We start from the raw sequence: 14,777 nt of genomic DNA on the forward strand, positions 1-14,777 counted from the left end.
AAAAGTTGAGAAATTCACAGCAAAACCATTGTTATGATTTTAACTACTGTTATAGACAACGTTTGTGTCTTCCCCAAATTCATAACCCTCGATGGGATAGTATTTGGAAATGCAGCCAGCAAGAGGTTAACAAGTTAGATTAGGCCATTAGAGTGGCTCTCTCGTCATGGGACTAGTGGCCTTCCAAGTAGGTGACGTAGGGTGGAGATCTCTCTCCCTCCCCCCAAGTACACGCACTGAGGAAAGACCATTTGAGAACATAGCAAGGAGGCGGCCATCTGCATCCCAAGGAGAGAGCCCTCAACAGAAACAAAATCAGCCAGTACCTTGATCTTGGACTTCATGACTGTGAGAAAATAAATTTCTGTAGTTCAGGTCACCCAATCTATAATATTTTTACCATAACCCAAGAAAACTAAGATAACTACTTTCTCATGTTCAAAATTATTGCCTTTTAGAATTATTTTGAAAAAGAAAACTTGTTTTCCAGTATTATTATAACTGACTCAAAATGGACACTCATACAGTGCTTTTAAGTAGCTGCTTTTAAATTAGAGATAATTTAAGCTTCACCAAGGCTATTATAGTCCTTTGCATAAAGACCCACTTGAGAAATTCAGGCACAGATTTGCAGCTCAAGCAGAAAGTTTGTGACACTGGAATTCTTGGAGTATTTGCTCAGTGTGAAAATTCTCATTTTTCAAACTTAAATACTTCAATTATTTCAAAATTCTAAGTAATTTTCTGTTTTTCTTTTTGATAAAGACAAATCGTGGATACTTAGAAATTTTCACTTCTGTCTACTCAACTACAATCTGAACTTGAAATCTTTTAGTTTTAAGAAGAGGCTGGAGTCAGAATGCCCTTGTCAATTTGAAGGCGATATTTAACTCCAGAAAAATTAGAATACTTGCCTTATCAGCTAAGAATTTCCTTAAAAATGATACACACAAGTAGCATCAATGGAATTCGTCACACCGAGTTCAAGAAAATATATCTTTCCCAGCTCTAGACTACCCACATAGCTTGTGGTCTTGTCTTTGTGCAAAGACTGTACTGACAGCTTCAGCAACATGTTACTAACACATCATAAATATGAACTGTGTTCTTTAAGTGGCATTGAAGGAATAAGGTAGACAAGATGTTTATGTCAGAGCAAGCAATGTGCTTTTTTTTTTTTAAGTTTTAGAAATGAGAGTGGCTGATCAACAATATCGTTTTCAGTGAAGGAACATGACGTACAAAGACACATCTATGTAGATGATGATGTCATTTCTTGAGTCCCTAACTTTTCATACTTTTATAATATATTAAAGCCAATGCAAGACAAAACACTGCTGATGCCATGGGAGGAGGGTATAGCTCAGTGGTAGAGCGCATGCTTAATATGCACGAAGTCCTGGGTTCAATTCCCAGTACCTCTGTTAAACATAAAAATCAATCAATCAATCCAATCCATCCATCAATCTAATTACCCCCGCAAAAAAAAATTAAAGAAAAAAAAAAAAGACTGAGACACTGCTGATAGCATATTGGCCAGGGCAAGTATACATATTTAAATATGTTTGATTCATGGTCATTCTCATCTTTTAGTAACAAAGAATGTAAGAGCAGAGAAATACCTTTGCTCGACCGTAGCCCTTGCTTATGGAAACTACAATTTTCACACTGCGACCATCTTTATGTCCCGTTGCATCACCGGCATCATCGAGCAGAATATCTACCAAATTTTCAAAGAAAACACACACACACAACAGAGTCACGTTAGCCTGGAGTTGCTGACTGTCATCATTTTCTCCCTCCTCGTTTTATATCTTTTGGTGGGAATATTGAGCTTTCCTGCTGCTAATTCCAATCTAACTGGTTGGAAAAATCTCGGCTTTCCAGAAGGCGAACGACTAGGGTTGGGTGAAAGTTTCTACCTAAGACTGTGTTTCTGCTTTCAGTAGCGTCACCCAAGTTTTGGGCCACTGCCTGTAGCTGAGGAAGTCAGGGGTTTGTTTTTCTATCACACACGGGTCTGAGTAATACCAAAGCAATATTCAGTTACCGTTATAACTGTGACAAACTGAAAAGCAATCTGATTTTTCTTTCCAACCGAGAATTCCCAAGCTCGGTACCCATGTAATTATGAATGCAAAGGTGCTGAGACTGACTGTCAACTGAAAGCATTCTCAAGCATTTGGCACACATGCAGCTATATCACTGTGCACCTTGTATCTATAATTATTAGGTAATGTTATTGACTTTCAACCACAGCATTCTACTTCCCTGCAGAAGTATATTAATTGTCCTACTCTCCTGCCCTCTTTATGCTTATAGTTTCAAAACCAAAACAGTATTTCCAGTAATGAGCTAAGAGTTATGGAAACATGATAAAGCTAGCTAACCTTTAAACCACCAACCTTTAAATGTGGCTAAAGATTAAATTTCAAAATACACTATATGAGCTTAATATACAGTTTGGAGAATTATTGTGGCCAACTATCCCACATGTATGTTTTCCTTTGACAAGAAAGCTATTTAGAGCCGTGTTTAATATGAAGATAATATTCTGCGGACAAAGAAAGCTTAGTTATGTGTTTAAGAGCACATGTGCCTGGTGACAGAGGATTCAACTGCTCAAATTGTACACTTATAGAGACAAAGACTGTAACTGTATCATTATAGAAACAACAATTTAATCGAATGGCTTCAGAAAATGAAATAGTTTCATTACTTTAACAACAAAGAATATGCAGTTTCACAAAGGAAAAAGTAAAAAAAAAATCTTAACGTCATAACCATCAGAAAACACATTTAGAGTTTGAGGAGTATGGAGAGTTTTGCTAGAAATTTTTAAATCATCAGAGACAATCCCCTTTACTGGAACTTATTTATTTTGCTAGATGAGCATCCTCTCAGTCTCTCACCTTTTTGCCAGTCCCACTCAAAACTCTTCCTTAAGCGTCAGATTCTCTTCTTGCTCTTTTTCTCAAAAGTTTAGAGTGGCTTATCATTCACATCTAAATATCTAGTAGTTCATGATCAAAGTACCCCTTTAGTACTTTACTCAATTATTTTTAAATGTTCATAAATATTTAAAATATTTATTTTAAATAATAATTTATTAAGCATAAAAGAAATCTGGAACTGTACTGGGTATTGGGAATAAGTACTATGGTGAGAAGGGAGGTGAAGTCCATGCCCCTTTGGAGTATTCACTCTCAACAAGGTACTCTCAGAATGTTTTAAGTGCAAGAGATAAAGGGCACACGGCAGTGAACAGAGGAGCTGAAGGGAGCCTGCTCTAGGGAGACAGGCCATCCTGGAAGGCTTCCTTGAGGAGGTGGTGTTTGGGGATAAGACCAGGAGGCTGAGAAGTGCTAAGCAAGTGAAGACCTAGGAAGAGGTCAGTCAACAAGAACGAAGGCAAAAACTTTGATGAAAGAGGTAAGTGTGTCCAAAGAACAGACAGATATTTGGCACCGGGAGCACAGAGACCCAGGGGAGTTGGGGAGGTGTGAAATGATCCTGAGGTGGGTAAGGGCCAGATCTGTACAGCTTGGTAGTCCAGAGCAGCAGTTTAATTTGATTTCTGATCCACTTATCTGTTCAAGTTTGCCTTAGAACATGTTATTCATTTCATGTCGTGCTTACTCTTAAGAACTATGCTTAAAATATAAGATATCTTCTGACAGCAGTGGGGTAAATATTTACCCAAAAATGAGTGAATGTCTGTCCTGGATTCTTGCATAGGTGAATATAGCAAAATGAATATAGTAGTTAAAAGGCTAGGCATTGGAATCATCCAGACCTGCCTGGGTTCAAATATTAACTCTGCCACTTATTTGATGCATGCCCGTGGGCAAATTATTATAGTCACTTTCCCAAGTCTTGGTTTCCCCATCTGTAAAGTGGGGCTCAAACAGCATCTGCTCCATGGATTTATTGAGAGCGGGATAGACAATGGGCTTAAAGCACCTTATCCTCAGCGTTTAGTAAATTCAGCTGTTCTGACCTTATTCCTTTTCTCTGGGTGTTCATTCTAACTCGCTCTATTGACAGTAGGGGGAACACATCATGATTCACTCTGGGTCTCCCCCTGATCCCAGGACACTGATGGGATGGTCACCTGAAATAACAACTCCGAGGTAAACCAAATAAGCAAGTTTGAGGTAAGGGTCCTCTGTGGATTTTCTTCATGGAAAATAAGTTACGGTCCTCTGTCAACATTTTGAAAAAAGAATAAAAAAGATCTGCCATTCCGGGTATGCTTAAGTGAAATTTGGACAAAAAACTGAAGGCTTTTCAAACTTCTGTCTTCACTGGGGGTATGGTACCTGCATGTCAGGAACTGGACATCTGTCAGTTATCCTCTCTCTCGCCTACGTCTTTTTTTAAAAATTAATCATGAACTCTAGAAAGTTTTTCTGTTAAACAGCTCCAGCATAAAGGCACTTTGATTTCCAATCGTGAGCCCACTAAACAAGAGTGAAGGCAATGAAAACAGTATCCTCGACATGTGATTAAAAACTTTTTTAGTTTAGACACAAGTACCATGATTGAAAAGTAATTGAGGAAATAAAATAATATAGGACTAAAAAATAAATGATGAAATGGGCAATTAAAAAGCACATTTTCAAAAAAAAGAAATCCTCCCCCCAACCAAACTGCCCCAAATTCTGGAGTCATGACCATCAGTATGTTTAGTTCAATGTACACAGAAATTGTAAATTTAATTTCTTTGATTTTATATTTATCTTTATGAGTTCTAGTCTTTCCTAGATGTGAATTTTAGTTTCATTTTTATATGGTTGTTTCTCCTAAACTACTTTTCATACTAAATTTGCCTCATTCAAACCTTATCTTATTTACATAGGCTAAAACAAAATCATCTTAACAGGCAGTGAAATCTATATTTTAGCATAATTTAAGGCAAGCTGTGAAGTTTCTCAGTTCTATAATGGAATCTGAAATTGCCAAGAACATGTATATTTGGTTTCCAAGCGACGTTAAGCTGTCCTGTGAGATACCAGCCCTTGCCTTTCCTTAGAAGTGAAGCCCCAGGACACAGGAAGACACTGACTGCCACTAGGTGTGGCTCCTACTTTACCTCTCAGGTTCATCACCGACAGACAAGCCAACCAACAGGATGCTATTCTGGACTCTCAGATTCTCTACATTTAAAGTTTTTGTTCTGTCTTTTTCCACCGTCTTTTGAAGAGTGTGGACAATAGACAATTTACACATTCAAGTTACTATCATTTTTTCAGTTGTATTTTACCTAATGATTCATAAGTTCATTTAATTATGACATCTCTCTGTTGTTTCTTAGCTACTAATATTTGTTTTCCTTGGTGTTTATTCTCAGAATTCATTTCCCTGCCCCAAATGCCTGCCAAATGGTATAAACACTGTTTTTATGAATTTCGGGAAATTCTTACTTGCCTTTTATAAGAAGAAAGCAAGTATACATTTGGGCCATTCATTTTATATCATGAGGGGCAGATAAAATAGAATTTTAAAAACATTCTGACATTTTAGAAGCAAGAGATACTATTTATTAAAAATATCATCAATATCAGCATGTTGTATCTCTGTTTCTCTTCTTCGTTTTCATCTTCTTTTTCTATATTTTAAAATAATTTAAGGCAAGCTGTGAAGTTTCCAGTTCCATAATGGAATCTAAAAATTGCCCGGGAACATGTATATTTGGTTTCCAAGCGCCATCTAGCGGCTGTGCTTTGCAATGACCACAGATCCTCCTGTAAATCGTTCGTAAACTGTCTTATATACATACAATGATTCAATGCCATAGGAACAGTTCTGCTTTATAATTGTATAGTTCATCAGCTGTTAAGACAACATTACGCCATGCGATTCTCTTTGCAATTGAATAAAATTGTATCCCTGTTCCATCATTAGTATCACTGCTGAATACAATAATAGAATCCAGTGCGTTCTTTGTGTTTGTCAAAAATTTAACAGAGCTGCAGTCTGGGTGATAGAGTAGCATTATGTTCTCTCCCAGAACTATCATACACGATCATCTAGTCAAATTTAGGAAGAGGTCCTGATACACTTGTAAATGGGCTTCGTGCACTTAAAATACTATAAAATTGCATGGGGTTATGAGTATTCTATTCAGAAGTACTAACAATCATCGCTAAGCATATTATGTCTTCATCCTACTTGTAAGCATGGCGGAAGTGCTTTTCAAGCACGGGTAACTTTTTACAAGAATGATATGAAAATCACATTTCTTAGGAGTCCCCTCTTGCATGCAGAACGCTCTTTTAAAATTATAACGCTGCAGAGTAAATTCATAAGGGGGAAAAACAGGACTATTTCTGAGGATGACGGCGTTAACGGTTTGAAGAGGGCATGGGTGAGAGCTGCGGTGGGTCAGGCTCTCCAAATTCCAGATCTCCCCCCTTGTTAAGTCACAGGCAGGCATGTGCACAAATTCACCTGAGGTCACAGACTCCGTGATGTTCAGGTTGTTCAGAGAAAGCCCCAGTGACTGTCGGGACGATGAGGAGGAGGTGCTGCTGGAGGACTCCGACGGGGGCCGAGCAGGCTTCACGGCGTTTCCGGTTTCCGCCTTCAGCCGGTCATTTTCAGCCTTCAGAATTTCAATCTCATTCTGTTGGGAAGATGGAGAACATGAAAAAGATGAAGGCAGCCTGACTGAGAGGAAGGAACCGACTCTTCTGACAGAGCTAATGAGTTTGTTCATTAAATAAAGCACATGGTGATACGTTCAGTAAACAAATACACATTAGGAAAACAGGATTTTCTTCCAAAGAAGGAAAAGTAATCCTTTTCTCTGTCGCTCACATCCACTTATTCAGGTATTCACAAACATAGACACACTGTTAGAATTTTTTAATAATTTTTCTGACTCTATCATATATTTGAGGAGCTTTCCAGGACAAGGTCTCATTTCAATTAAGGCTAACAACTGAAGAGTTCATAACACTTCTCATTTTAAAAGTGCTGTTAAAATCTCATCCTAGCAAACAATGCCATTTGTAATACTCTGAATTTAAGGAGAGTTGAAAGCCAAGAGCAGAACAAAAGAAATATAAAGAAGGTGATGAAAATGATTACTTCAGCATCCCAGCTAACGTTTGAAAAGGTTTCTGTTCCTTCAAAATGGGGCACTAAGCTCATAGAAACAACAAAAACCTTTTGATGAATATACATGATGGCAGATGAATCTAGTCAGCAATGAGCTTTTCCTGTTTCAGTCACCTGTGGTACCCAGTGGTTACTGGTTCACAGTAAGAAATGAAAACTTGGTCTGAGTGCAGACTGGTTCTGAATTTAGGCTTCAGAGCCTTCCAAGAAACACAAAAGCTTGACTTTTGCCGATGGCATTCTCCATCACTTTTACTTTCATATTTAGAAAGCTCGTGTTCTATGCCTGGAGTTTCCTTGTCGCATTTGCTTTTCTATACAAAATAGGTAAAGGTATTTTAGAGTCAAATTTCAAAGGAATAGAAAAAAAGTTAACATAAAGGTAAACCCTGGAAAAGTGAAGAAGTGAGGGCTGTGGAAGTTTCTCTAAAAACTTAGCTCTCAGTGAGTTCAATCACTAGTACAAGTGTCTTCAACGGTCCTTGAGTGCATCTGGCCAGGTTTGGGAAAACCTGGATTTGACAAAATTCTCCATTCTGTCTCGAGAGATGAGCTGCAAAGACTGAATAAACCGAGGACATTTCCAAAAAAATGGATTTAAAAGGAAGAGTTGTCTAAGAGAAGAAAATAAGTGGCATTTTAAGTCTCTCCTGTTTGTTCCCTGAAGATGCTTTCAGACTGACCTGCATCCGGTTCATGGCTTCCCGGATCTGATCAAGATGATGAGCAGAGCTGAGGGCTTCCAGCCGAATATCCGTTAATTTTAATTCCTTTTCTCTGAGCTCACTCTTCAGCTGCAGAATTATCTCTGCCTCAGCCTCTGTGCATTCACAGATCCTGAAGACAGAAACAAGCATGAATTCAGTGGTTATGGGGAAGCCAGAGGATTAGGAGATGCAAGGCTTCTTTAAAAAGCTGAACTGCAATATTACCAGCAGATACAGCAATTATTTGCTGCTGGCAAAACCTAGAGAAAAGGAGGAGTTTTACAAACAGTAATACATTCACAGGTTCAAAACTGCCAAGAGTAGCTCTCTTTCTTTGAATCTTTTCTTCCTCTTTTCTGAAGCTTAAAAACAATCTACCATTGCTGTATATAAAGTGATTCTCAAAATTCCCCTGTTGCTAACATTGAGGAAGCTGAAGAGTCATGGTTATTACTCCATCTCATTCTACCAGTTTTCCGGGGACTTAAGTCTCTATTACAACAACTGAAACCTTTCTTCAAAGCAAAGTTACGACGTCCTTAAAATGTTGATCTCTTGTTTTGCCAAATTTTGCAAAGGATGACCTGATTTGCCACAATGCTGTCTTCAGGTTACCATGAAAACTCGATACACACATTGCAGAAAATAAATCAGGGAGATTAGTTTTGGACATTTAAATAACGGATGAAGGTTGCATAATCCTCCCAGGAGGCTCAGGTGATTGAGGAGATCAGCTAATGAAGCCGAATCACAGGTTTCAACCCAAACAAGCCGGCTAGCTGGGGGCTGCGTGAAGGCCATACACATTACATCCTTTTGGTTGTTTTACTGCTGTTTGGTAGACAGCTTTGTAGGAAATACGTCAAAAGGATTTGTTTTATGTAAACAAGTATCTTTTCCATTGAAAATGTAAGGACTAAGTTGCTGGTCACAGGCTGATAGTGCTACGTTCTTCCTCCTTGCATAAGTCAGGAAGTTATATGGGGTGTACAAGGGTCTTACAGCGTCCTACCAGGGGCCTTGTCCCTGTGACAGGTCCAGGCTAGCCATTGTCATGGGCACATGAGGAAATCTGATTTAAATAGTACCCAGAGCGGGGAGGGTATAGCTCAGCGGTAGAGTGCATGCCTAATGTGCATGAGGTCCTGGGTTTAATCCCCTGTACCTCCTCTAAAAACACATACATACATAAGCAAACAAATGCACAAACAAATAAGCCTAATTACCTCCCCTCCAAAATTAAAAAATAAATAGTACCCAAGAACAAAGATAATCACTGGAGCACATGTTTCTACAGGCTAAATGGTTTATCATTTCTTATGACGTCAGTTAGTGGGACACAATAAAAAAAAGTTGTATTAGATTGTCTAACACAATTAAAGAAAAACGGCTTGCAGTTTGGCTGCAGGAAACCAAATTTTACTTCCAAACGAGGAGGACAGAAGAGGTTTCCATGGCTGAAACGCATGCAAATGATTTTAGAAAAAGCAAAAGCGAGGAGCAGTGCTTAGGTTAGAACCTGAGTCTTGGCAATTTGCATGCAACACACTCCATTTTACCGGGATCTATGCTTGTAGATCACAGGGCCATTTTGCCGTTTCTTTGGTGGCCAGGCAAGGGGTGACCTGCATTTAACGCACAGTTAGACAGATGCACGGACCAATGCAAGTGAAAAGACGGGAGGATAACTGAGAAGAGCTGAGCCTGAGATCAAGAAACACTCAAGTTCTAATATAAGGAAAATGAAGGAGAAACAAATGCTGCGCCTGCCATTTTAAGGAAGATCTGGAAATGGCTGGCACAGAGAGGTCACTGCAGCTGTGAAGGGACAACCCGGGTCTGTTCAGAGCCCGGGTCCGGGCTTGCTGTTTTCAGCAAACACTTGGGCATCCTGCCGAGGGAGCGACTTACGCGGAGGCGGACTGTGAAGGCTTCATGGAGGTTGAGCCACAGTCACCGGCACCGTGGGGCAACTTAGGGGAGGCTGGCAGGGAAGAGTCCGTCAGCTCCTCAATGTCCGAGTGCGAGGAAGGAGGCTTGGTGGACTTTTTCTTCCCAAAGGCTTGTTTGAATGAGCTTCTCAGCTGCAAGAAGAGCAGAAATTACCTTTCCTGTCTATTTGCACGTGGGGAATTTTGCTTTGGGCCGTTAGTTTGCAGGCGCCATCCTAGCCACTGCCTGGGGTCAGTATGTATAAGCAGAGGATTAACAGCTGCAGCACAGTATCTCTAAAAAAAAAAAATGATACCGTGTTTTGTGTTTTTGTTTGATTCTTGTATTAATCCAGCGCAGCGCAAACATGGAAGGCTTTTCGAAAGTGCAGGGTCAAGGGCATGGCTGTCAGAGCACTCATTTAAAACTAAGTACCTTGAAGGGATCTCCATTCCCAGTGCCCCTCTCTTCAAGGCAATTGGTTTTAAATGGCCACTTTAGCGCTACAATCAAGTCATGGCCTGCTGACAGGATAAACTTAAAAAGCAAAATGAAATCAAATTCACCGAACACTTCATTAATTGTGATTTTTTTCTATTCAAATTTTCAGTTCCCGGACTATGCGAGACCAGAATCGGTATCCCCTACAGAGCTCTTCGGAAAGTAGTTTTACATCTCTTGAAAATTTGAGATTAAAATGAAAAGACGCAAAGGAAAGACATACAAGGTAATCTGTTTTTAAAAGGTATAAAAGCCCCCTGCCAAAATGAATAGCATTCATGCCAAGGGTGGGTATTTTTAGAGATGCATGCCAAATTGTCCACGGTTTATATTCACCTCACTTCCTCTAGAGTTCACCTTGCAGAAACATGAAAGAGTGTGGAATTACAAATCAAGGGAATGAAGGCTGATCAGTATTTTAAAATATTACCTGCATAAACATTTTTTTAAAACAAAAAAGATATTTCTTTCATTATTTATAGAAGGCATTCTAGTAAAATCCTCTGCTAGTTATATTTTGGATTTCTTCAAGAGTTGTACTTTTCTTTCATGGCATTAAAAGGAATCCTTTATTTCGTTGTTTTTAAACATTCTGTAGTGATAGCATCTTCCCCTCAGTTTTCCAGCAACTACTTAACATCATAAATTATATTTCTAGCAAACTTAAGGCATAGTTCTGTTAAAGTACTTTTCTATATTTCTACTACATTCTTTTGGTAAATATATATATATTTATATATATATATATATATATATAAAATATATATATATTTATATATATATTTTATATATATATATATATATATATATATATATAGTTGATTTCCTATATGGTGACATTTCACATGATAAGCCCTGATGATGCAAGGGGTGGAGGGGCCTTCAAGGTCTCTTCTTTCTCTTTTACCAATTCCATTTTTCCTACTCTTCCTCCATTAGCATTATCGCCATCACCACCACCATCACCACGACCATCACCACCACCACCATCACCACCATCACCACCACCACCATCACTATCATCACCACCATCATCATCACTATCACCACCACCACCATCACTGTCATCACCACCATCATCATCACTATCACCACCACCACCATCACTATCATCACCACCATCACCACCACCATCACTATCATCACCACCACCATCACTATCACCACCACCACCACCACCACCATCTTTTTCTTCTTCATCTCAACCTCCACAATAAACCCCTGTCCTGAGCCATTTATTTACAGATGTTACTCTAGTTTTCTTTACATTGACTCTATCAATTTAGTCAGTATTAATTATCCAACTTTTACAGATGAGAAAATTTAGGCTCCCTTAAAGGTGAAGTAGTTTCCCTAATATCCAAATAGTAAGCATTAGAGCGGGGGTTCAAACCCAAGTTTAGTTAGTTTCAACTCCAAAAGGCATGCTTTTCAGCTTCATGCTCCCCAAATCCTGGTGATGAATGCAGCATTTGAGGTGTCAGTCACTTGAATGAGACCTTCTGAAAACAGCTGTGTATCTCTAAAGCCCAAAAGGAAAAAGCCTGACTCACTGTGCAGTAATAAGCTTCGAAATTAGATGAATGATAACAGCTTACCCAGTTTTTCTTTTTCTTCTTCTTGGAGTCAGCATCATTACCACTGCCAATGCTGGAATGGCTTGTGGCACTGTTGATGCTAGAAACACTTTCAGAGGAATGCTGTCTTCTGATGCGGAGATCTAGCAACAGATAAAGAGCAGCACATTTACTCGTAAACACTTTCAGTCTGAACAAACAAGCCTTTTAGCCTTTCTGAGAGGAAGTCCTCTAATAAAAGTCAACACGACTTTGTATGGATCATTTCACTGCAGCTTGGTTTTATAAGCTTAATAAAGTACAACCATATTTGCTTTAATTAACTGGGTTATCTGTATTAAGATTCAATGGGAATCTCAAATAAGTCTGTAGCACTGGTCTTTTAATGAATTCTGAGTTTTGTTCCAAAATGAAATGTTATGCTAGTGATTTTTGCTGAATACCTGAATCAAACAGCGCTTCCAAAATGATTTATTCCAAAGGATGTGTTCTGGGGAGTAAATGGAAACTCATAATGGCATGGGAATTAAATTGTGTCTTTTTAATATTTGTCCTTTGAATAAAGTCACCGAAACCAAATATATTAACTTTCCATTTCACAGAATCATACCATGTTAGAGCCAAAACAAACCTTGCAAGTCATCTAAGCAGCTCATCTCACAGATGGGGCAACTGAAATGCAAAGAAGTAACTTGACCAAGGTCAGGGAGCCAATGAGGCGAAGAGCCTCAAGAGAGAATCTGGGTAGAGTCTGCATTTGTGAATTAAACAGAAATCGTATTTAAGACAGTACAGTTCTTCCATCATACCACTAATCCTGGCCCATGACTTGAAATAATAATAATAGTAACTAACAATAATAACAACAGGTAATAACAAAGCTAGCATTTACTGTGTGCTTACTCTGCTCCGGGAGTATCTAATTTTATTCTTAAAGCACTTAAATTCTAATTTTATTCTTATTACACTTAAATCAGTGTAATTACTAAATATAATTTCCCCACAGTCACACAGCTGAGAAACACGGGAACCAACTTGAGACTTAGACACATCCTCCTGTCCATTGCGCTAACTGCCAGGTAATATGGCCTTTCTCTACTCCTAAAAAGCATGCACTGCTTCTCTAGTTAATAAGATGCTTTGAACAGGATACCATTTGACAGAAATCACTTTGTGAAGATATTCACTCACTTCATATAATCAGCTTATAAGATTTATTTAGTTATTAAAATTAAAATTGAAATTATTTCTACTTACAGTGAACTGATCTTAAGTGTTAGTGGAGACACTAACAATTTATAAAATTATTTATAAGGTCAAATATGCTTTTAGACCATTTCTATTACTATATTTAATTGGCATCAATGTAGATTAGCCCAATAAAAGATCACAGTGGAACTTATAAGATGTCAGAAATTACTATATAGCTTTCAAAAAGCCTCCATTAAAAATAATGGTATATAATCAAAGGTTTCCAGTTGACTAATTTAACTGTAGAATGACTGATGGCAATGGAACATTAACTGGTGGCTTTCAAAACATACAATAAAAAAAGTGTATGCATGGGTGTGTAATATACACACATATATCTCCATCCTTAAACTCATATACGTACGTGTCAATAAGTCCTTTATTTTTTTCTATTAAAAGAATAACCATGCTGAAGAATGTTAATGAGGGGAAAAAAACCAGAGCTGTTTTTAAGAATCTCTAGAGTTTAGTCTAAAAGTAGTAGTATTTTTTTAATGATGACAAAACAACATTTACTGTTTTTGCCTGCCAGAAACATTACCAGTGTCAAAACCTAAATCAAGGTGTTTTTGTGTGCTGTTTTGATTCAGTAGTAAGGAGGATGGTGCCCCTAAACAACTAACAGGAAAATGATACGAATAAGTAACAAAAGGATATGTGTAGGTATTTATTGTGTTTTAAATTTCTGCTACAGTTGGCTATAAGCTTTTCTGAACAAGATTAGTATTTGCTAGTTTTCCCTTAATAATTGAATTTTACAAATAGAGTAGATGTAGTAAGTGTTAAAGTATTTCAGAGTTTTTTTTTTTCACTATACTCAGAACTAGTAACTTATGTTTGACTTTGATTAATCCCAGATTTTAAAAAGATAGGTGAAGTCATCATCATAGGTCAAGAGCAGTTCTTGGAGGTATTAATTCAGTTAAACTATGACTGCTTTCCAATAACGATTGGCAAGGGCATAATTTCAATCATATCATCGAATGAAGGGAATGCATTTTACTTTTCTCTAACAATTCTTTTCTAGTTTTTTTAAGTATTTGGTTAAGTACATGCAGCATCACAGAGCTCAGGAAAGAATGGTTGACCAAATGAATATCAACAATCTGAATGAATGGAGAAGCATATTTAAATATATATCTATATTTCAGTTATATGTTTATTCATTTATTCATTTTTCACTTCCCACTCTTTGCACCACCACTGCTCCAATTCAAGCTGCCACCATCACCTACCTGCTCTAAGAAGGAACAGCTGTTCAATGCGCCTTCAAACCACTCTACAAAAAGTAGCTAGAGAAATCTTTTTAAAGAAAAAAATCTCAGCATCACCTCCTTCCTTAAGACCTTTCAACAGATTCCCATTTCAATATGAATAGAAAACTTTGCAACTCTTAAATATGGCCCGAGAACCCCTCAGTAATCTGGTCTTCTCTCTCCAACCTGGTTCTGCCTATTTCCTTTGGTCATTATCTTCCTTGTGTCAGTTCCATAAGGGCACTAATCTCCTTTCTGTTTCAAGACCCTCCTGGAATGCTCTTCTCTCAGTATTTGCAATATGGCTGGATAATTATTTCTTGGATCTCCCCTTACACATTGCTATCTGTAACGGCCTTTCTTGACTATGCAACTGGAATAGGTTCCCTGGTATCTCTGTCCTCTATGACACCTACTCTTATTCATTT

The 14,777-nt window shown here is 38.1% G+C and overlaps 1 protein-coding gene and 2 non-coding genes across 4 annotated transcripts in view; 2 read left to right on the forward strand and 1 right to left on the reverse strand.

The window, feature by feature from the left end:
* The window catches only part of NAV3 (neuron navigator 3), a 309,585-nt gene that overhangs the window by 21,262 nt on the left and 273,546 nt on the right, over nt 1-14,777 (reverse strand). Inside the window, exons 25-30 of one of the 2 annotated variants that reach the window (XM_072973356.1) lie at nt 11,864-11,985; nt 10,602-10,622; nt 9,744-9,916; nt 7,809-7,962; nt 6,454-6,628; nt 1,623-1,720 (exon numbers count right to left, since the gene is read on the reverse strand). In XM_072973356.1, coding sequence (XP_072829457.1) covers nt 1,623-1,720; nt 6,454-6,628; nt 7,809-7,962; nt 9,744-9,916; nt 10,602-10,622; nt 11,864-11,985 — 743 coding nt within the window. The remainder of the gene's footprint in view (nt 1-1,622; nt 1,721-6,453; nt 6,629-7,808; nt 7,963-9,743; nt 9,917-10,601; nt 10,623-11,863; nt 11,986-14,777) is intronic. The other variant, XM_072973357.1, reaches the window with a different exon arrangement.
* TRNAI-AAU (transfer RNA isoleucine (anticodon AAU)) lies at nt 1,352-1,424 on the forward strand. Its single transcript has one exon. It is a non-coding gene; the product is annotated as a tRNA-Ile (tRNA).
* On the forward strand, nt 8,930-9,002 carry TRNAI-AAU (transfer RNA isoleucine (anticodon AAU)). The gene has a single exon. It is a non-coding gene; the product is annotated as a tRNA-Ile (tRNA).

Source organism: Vicugna pacos, chromosome 12 (genome assembly GCF_048564905.1).
Source record: "Vicugna pacos chromosome 12, VicPac4, whole genome shotgun sequence".
In the NCBI taxonomy this organism is placed as follows: Eukaryota; Metazoa; Chordata; class Mammalia; order Artiodactyla; family Camelidae; genus Vicugna; species Vicugna pacos.